Source organism: Abramis brama (assembly GCF_963993115.1).
Source record: "Abramis brama genome assembly, chromosome: 3".
Classification (NCBI taxonomy): domain Eukaryota; kingdom Metazoa; phylum Chordata; class Actinopteri; order Cypriniformes; family Leuciscidae; genus Abramis; species Abramis brama.
The window spans coordinates 8,566,480-8,574,077 of record NC_139965.1 but is presented as its reverse complement, the minus strand read 5'-3'; the positions used below and the strand labels follow the sequence as shown (position 1 = coordinate 8,574,077).

The window sequence follows — 7,598 nt, the reverse complement described above, 5'->3', positions numbered from 1 at the left end:
TATTTTATTTTAATACTGTGAAGCTGCTTTGATACAATCTGTATTGTAAAAAGCGCTATACAAATATATACTTGAAATATATAATTTTCTGATAAGGTCCATATTAACATAGACTAATACAGACTGACAGGCATCAAGATGCAAATAAGGGGAAAGAGTTGGACAAATACACAAATAATGAGGAAGTAAAATATGAAATACGGGTTTTCAGAGAAATAAACAAATGATGTGATGAGCTGAATGAGGGATGAGAGCAGATATAATAATCACGTAGTTTAAATCTGCAGACAGAAACATCAGACTCAGGACAGAAACACACAACCTCTAAAGTAAGAACATGTTCATTCTTCAAACACAATTACACTTTCAGATGTTAATATTGTCTGAATGATTATGTTCAGTGAATTCATGCGGCTGTTTAGATACTAACTTAATTTGTCATTTTTTACTCCAAAATTAATCAGGGAATGTTTGATGTCTGAGTTTTTCAATGTGTTTCTTCCTCAGAAATGGCCCAAACTCTATATTTGATTCTTCTTCTCATTGGTGAGTGTGTTTGTTGTTTTATTTATGGTTTATAGTTTCACCAGGTTTGACCCTGTTATGAAAAGCATTAAATCAAACGCTCTCTTTCACAGCTCTCTGCTCCGTATCTGAATGTGTTCAGCGTCAGTATCACTTTATAAACGTGGGCAAGAACTGGACTGAAGCTCAGAGATTCTGCAGAGAGAATTACACAGATCTGGCCACCGTTGACAACATGAACGACATGAACGAGCTGAAGAAGAGTGTGAATGATGGAGGTGTTCAGAATATATGGATTGGGCTGAAGAAGACGAGTGTTGATAAATGGCAGTGGTCTTCAGGTGAACCTGCGCTCTATCTGAACTGGGCACCTGGACAACCTGATGGCAGAGATGAGTGTGCTATCATGAGAAATGGAGAATGGGAAGATTTCCCATGTAGTATCAGCCTGACTTTCATCTGCAGTTCATCTAACAGTAAGTGCAGCTCCATACAATCACAATAAACATTCATTTATAAAAAAAGATGCACAATATACTCTACAAAATAATGTAATACTAAATGCTGCTATTTTTTAATGTGCTCATAAATATAGAGGAGACTGTGGATATCTGTCACAATTTCAACTTTCTTTATAGAAAATATACCAATATTGAACATGTTGATCTTCTGTTGTTGATAACTCTGGGAATCTGCCATTAGAGAGCAGATTTATTTTTTACAGCAACTATACTGTAAATTATAAATTCAAAATAAATTGTAATGAATTAATGAATGCATATAATGTCAACATACAATAGACATACAATAACTTTACACATCTTGAATGATATATATGAACACAACTCTTGTACCGAGAACAATTTTTCAGACATGAATTTGTGATCATCAGAGCATGTGATAAACAATCTGAACGCCTTGAGCTGCTGATTTAGGATCTCAACACAAACCCGGAAAAACCTCATTCTTAGATGAACTTTAAGGGAACTCACACAGACACACGGTCCATTGCAATTAAAAAAAAAAAAAAAAAAAAGATAAACAGTAACATTATTATTAATATTGGAACAATAATCATTTGAATAGCCTAAAATATAAGTATACAATCCGACATTTTTTTTTTTTTTACTGACACATTTCTAAGGACTAGTTAACAAACATTAATATGCAGTGTAACATCTTCATCTGTTTGATGTGTCTCTCATTCAGCTCTGTGTGTCTGAATCCAGTATTTCACCGAAATGTGTACGGACACATAGTGGAGAAATATAAAGTTGCAATAAAATTTTCATGAAAATTCAGTAAATTTAAAGGGATACATCAGCATTTAGCACTAAGCTTTGTATCAGTAGAAAACCTGTAGTATTTTCGAATTACCGTGCTTCCCTCCCTCATATCCCCCTGATATGAGAGATTTATGTATTTTTTTGTCTGGCAAAAATCTTCATTTTGCATCATTGGAGGATTTTTTGTCCCGAACAAAATCCCGAACATTTTGGGCGATCTCGAAATCCCGGGCAGACTCGTCACGAAGACTCACGAAGACGACTCTTTTAAGTTTCGAGTCAACTATTAGCCTAGTCTAGTTGTTTAACTAGGCGTGGCTTTAGGAGTGGCCTCGTAGGGCAGCGAAGCAAGTGCATTCTGGGAGTTGTCTTTCATCCACATAAGCCAAAAATACATTTTCTGGCTTTTCTCAGTCTAGAAGGCTCCAAATTAAAAAATAATTTCACATTTCTACTACATAAATGACCCATTTCAAATACACATTCGTCTTTCCAGAGGTGAAGTATCCCTTTAATGTTATTGTCAAGTGATTCCTCAATATTTTGCACGGTTCTCAGTGTGCAGAAGTCTGCCACTTTCCAATAGCCTACAATAATAATTAAACTGGACTTCACTCTTTTGACCACACTTTTGCTCTCTTTCTTTTTTATTTTGAAAGTTTGATGCAGTCAATCAGTCAGGTGAAAAACTTTTAAACACAAATACAAACACCACTTTAAAAGCATACAAAGATACAAAACAGGATTTTGCACACACCACTACAAATGGCTGTTTCCTCAAATAGTGCCCTATTTAAGGGTGTATTCGTACACAGCCTGTGTCTACCCTGCTAATGAGCAGATCCACTCCACCTGGTGCAGTCTGGCTGGGCCAGCAGTTTGTCGCAACAGTTATCAGCAAAATCAGTCTATGAATGACACATGTTTCTGATAGGGATGGAGAAATGAAGCCTCGTCGTGAAGCACTGAGAAATTCCACGATTGTTCCGGGAAAAGATTGGAAGCATCAAGAGTGTCGAAAACAGCGCCATCTTGTGGCAGGTCAAATTTATAGCAGCCATAAACCCTGTCCACAGCGCCGCTGTTTTATCTATTGAGCAGAAATAAAAGCCTGACTACGCTAAATGTTCAGTTTTCTGATAATATAAATCACATATTAAAATGTATCAATAAATTTAATCTAAAAATTATATAAATACTATTTTTTTAAAATACCAACAAAGTTGCTTGATGCAAGTAAATGGTGGTCTAATTACTTTATGGTTTCTATGATGTTTATATGGCAGAATATGTGATCAAGTAACACAGGCTATAGGTCTATTTATAAAAAATAAAATAAAAATAGTAAATGGACTTAAACTTTCAGAAACCTGTAGAGTATTGTTCTGGGTTCAAACATTCCGACACGCAAAGTGAAGCATTCGCGAGACTGGACAGAAAGTGAGGCTTCATTTTTCATTGATCACGTGTTTCTCTGAAAGCAATACGCGCTCCGGCACGAAGATTCATGAGATATTGCGCTGAAAACTCGATATGCGCTTTGAAGCTTCAGTGTCATGATTAACATCACTAGTTTCTGATGACCACTGGTCCTCTTTACTTCCAAACCGTAAATCGGCATAAGGCTAATGAAGAGGCTGATTCATGAATATGTTTCCATGTGTTTTTCTTAAAGTGGACACAGGACTCGTCTTTGTCAATCAGATGAAGAACTGGAGAGGCGCTCAGAGTTACTGCAGACAGAATCACATTGATCTGGTCAGTGTTAGGAACCAGAATGAGAATCAACAGGTTCAGAAGTTCATCAATGATAGTCACATATCTAATGATGTCTGGATCGGTCTGTTCAGAGACTCATGGCAGTGGTCAGAACAGAGCAACTCCTCATTCAGATACTGGAATACTGGTGAACCTAATAATGCTGGAGGTGTTGAAAACTGTACAGTGATCAGACCAAACGCTCTGGGTCAATGGGGAGACTTCTCTTGCAACAACCAATTTCCTTTTGTGTGTCATGAAGGTGAGCAGATCCTCACAAACACACACAATCCATCCGTCACCTCCAGATATCTTAAAGGAACACTCCACCGTTTTTTTGAAATAGGGCTTATTCACATTCTTTCATACATTTAGATAGGTGGGTAAATGCATTTTTGTCTCAGTGCATGCATTGTTTTAGTTTGACAGGGTCGGCGCTAGCTTAGCTTAGCACAATGAATGGAATCCTTTGTTGCCAGCTAGCATGTCCTGAGTAAAAGTGATCAAAAAAAAAAAAAAACACGTAATTACTTCTTGTGGCCTGCGTATTCACAACGAGTACAAATAGCGATGCAGATTAACACTAGGTGATTTCTTAGGCAGATATTGACTTGGGACTATATTATGGGGAAGCACAGGCGAAGCACGGCGACTTAGGCAAAGCACTGCTACTTGGGCGCAGAGATATCACGTAACACATGAAATCCCACGACTTCCGTCAACATACCGGTGAGAATAGTAGCTGCCTGGCTATTTTCCCAACAGTACATGAATGGCGATGAACATGGCTGATTTTGTGTGAGCCAGAACCATACCTATATACAAGAGTTCACAGAAAATGAGTGGAAATAGAACGACAGGAGGAGGTTGCGATCGCTCAACAGCCCGAGGACGTGAGGATGAGAGCCAACACGAACTGGTGGTGTGAATGTGGGGGAATATGCCAATCTATGCCGACTGAAATAGTGTCTGTGCTGTGGCGAGTGGGACAAGTTACGTTACTGCCATCGATGACCAGGCTCAACGTGTCAGATCAAGATGAGCATGCCCGCAGTTGTGTCACAGCTACCGCGGATTTCACGGCGCTGATCCATCTGGCAGTACTCGATTTTTTTTTCCGGTGTGATAAAGTGAACAGGAAAAAACGCCCCCACGCCGAATAGACCAAATGGACAGCTGTCCACAGAGTAAGTGATTATTTTAAACATGACACATGTAAACTGCTTGTAGCCTTCTACACTCTAGTTGTTATACTAAAACTCCAGAGTCAAAAGAACCAGACTAACTCGGTGAGAAAAATATAGCTAACTTAGCCCTCAGTCATTTCATTTTACAGGTAACGATAACAGTGATTTTTATTTTAGTTTGGTTGTTCATGCTAAACAGGTTGAATTCAACATGAGGTTATACTAGAGGAGGCTAACGTATACAGCTTCTCAGCATCTATCTTATAACCGAATAAAGACACAGATAAACATAAGGAAGAGTAATAAAAGACAACTTACATGTGCACTTTGTTCTGCCTGTGCTTTGAAAATAGATGGGATGGGGACAGCCGTATGTTTCAGACCGTCTTTCTGAGCCCATATTCCATTTTTTCAAAGTAACTTAGTCCTCCGGTGCAAAATGCTCTTTGCAAACACGATACTGTTTGATTTTGTAGAGAGGCGTACAGATCTCCAGAGCAGCTAGCCATTTATTTCTCAGTTCCACATTAGATGGAATTCTGTGAAACATTACATTTGTGTATGTCCTTTGCTTGTTCTCACAACCTTTTGCTACGCCGATAATTACCATATTTGCTGTAACTGTAGCTGTAACTTCTCCAAAAAAAAAACAAACAAAAAAAAAACAATCCAAAAGCGAAGACACTCTGTGCAGGTCACGCATGTTGTTCTTCTGTGGTTTGACTCGTTGCACACCGGTATGTTGACAGAAGTCGTGGGATTTCATGTATTGCGTGATATCTCTGCGCCCAAGTAGCAGTGCTTCACCTAAGTAGCCATGCTTCGCCTGTGCTTCCCCATAATATAGTCCCAAGTCAATATCTGCCTAAGAAATCACCTAGTGTTAATCTGAATCGCTATTTGTACTCGTTGTGAATATGCAGGCCACAAGAAGTAATTACGTGGGTTTTTGAAAAAATTTTTTAGCACTTTTACTCAGGACATGCTAGCTGGCAACAAAGGATTCCATTCATTGTGCTAAGCTAAGCTAGCGCCGACCCTGTCAAACTAAAACAATGCATGCACTGAGACAAAAATGCATTTACCCACCTATCTAAATGTATGAAAGTATATGAATAAGCCCTATTTTAAAAAACGGTGGAGTGTTCCTTTAAAGTTCACGCTACATGTCTGACATGACAGATTCCTCCACAGTGTTTGTTCTGCATGTTGTTTTTGATCAGTCTCTCTCTAGTTTTTGCTTGTGGTTTGTTTTGTGTCCAGATAAACTGATTCTGATCAAAGAGAATCTGACGTGGCCTGAAGCTCTGAGATACTGCAGACAGAATTATACGGATCTGGTCTCGGTTCAGTCAGAGGAGATGCAGCGTCGTGTGATGAATGTGGTTAAACGTGCGTCTACTGAGGCGGTGTGGTTGGGTTTACACAACTACTGCCAAATGAACATGTGGCTCTGGTTGAGCGGAGAGGTCGTGTGCTATCAGAACTGGGCTCCAGGGAACGGAACGACACCGGAAAACTGCAGCCTTACGAAGAGAAAAGGAGCAGTTCAGTCTGGAGGAGATCAGCGCTGGATCAGCCTTCCTGAGACTCACAAACTCAACTTCATCTGCAGCAGATCTGAGGAGTGAGAAGACGGCAATGTTTGTGTTCATTATTCATTATTTTTCTTGTTTACTTTCATTTGTTTGATTTGATCTTTAGTCATTTCTGAGTGAATCTACAAATTGTGTTTTAAAAGTCTGTTTTATTTCTCTGTTAATTGTCATGACATAATGTGATCTTATCAAAGTTGTCTAACACCAATGATTACTATTCTTTAGATGTCTAAACTATTAACACAATATATGTGTGTTTTAAGAATCTCTTTGCATATCTGGTGTGTTTATGTGTCTTTATGCTTTTCACTAATCTTATCTGTAGAAATGTGCACTGCATTGTTTATAATTTACTGATATGAAAATAAACCGATGTTGCTTGAAAAACAATATACAAGCACAAACAATATATAGTCGCAATTGTGTGTTTGTTGGATTCATTTGTCCATATGAGGGACTTCCTGGAACTTCATAATTGTATGAGTCCGTTTTGTACTTTTGTACGTTTGTTTTGTTCCGTGAGCACTTAACCTCATAAAAAAAAAAAAAAAAAAACTTTCCCTTTAAAACCTCACTTATCGGGCTTATGCTACTCTGAATGCCTGAACTTTGTATTTTGAGCACTTCTTTTGTTGCTTTTGCCTCTTCTTGATGACTCGTCCTAATTTGTAAGTCGCTTTGGATAAAAGCGTCTGCTAAATGACTAAATGTAAATGTAAATGTACTTTCTGGGACAAATTACCCTCCGGCTTTTAAATGAAACATACATTTAATTTAATTTAATTTTCATTCAGAATTTTGAAAAAGTGTATATATTTTATTGTTTTCTGAAAATGGTAAATCTTTTCATTAGAGAAGACCCTAATTCGCCAGCTGGGTGTTTGAAGCCATAAATATGGATTTTTTACTGTCAAAAATGGCCCAGGTTGTGCGCCATTCACTTGTAAACACAATCTTTGAGTTTTTTTCCTCCAAAACTAACTTCTCTTCTGCTGAGGCAAGAAGATTATATACATATTGGATGGCTTTGGTGTGAGTAAATAATCAGGAATTTTTCATTTTTTGGATGAAGTAAAGGGTAATGTCTGGTCCTTCCCCTGAAGAATTGATAGTTAGCTACAAGAATACTACAAGAATAATTTGTTAAATAGCGCTGTGCCTCCAATTAATAAACATATATTCTCATGTTTTTGAGAATAATAATAATAATAAAATACTTTTTAAAACTTAAATAAAATAAATAA

At 37.8% G+C, this 7,598-nt stretch overlaps 1 protein-coding gene across 1 annotated transcript; it reads left to right on the top strand.

The window, feature by feature from the left end:
* The first annotated feature begins 270 nt into the window (after positions 1-270).
* Positions 271-6,755, top strand: LOC311078636 (C-type mannose receptor 2-like). The gene is made up of 5 exons (XM_084107564.1): positions 271-329; positions 508-546; positions 639-1,001; positions 3,487-3,831; positions 6,020-6,755. The coding sequence occupies exons 2-5, from the start codon at positions 510-512 to the stop codon at positions 6,385-6,387; spliced, it is 1,113 nt and encodes a 370-aa protein (XP_083963690.1). The 5' UTR covers positions 271-329; positions 508-509; the 3' UTR covers positions 6,388-6,755.
* The last annotated feature ends 843 nt before the right edge of the window (positions 6,756-7,598 follow it).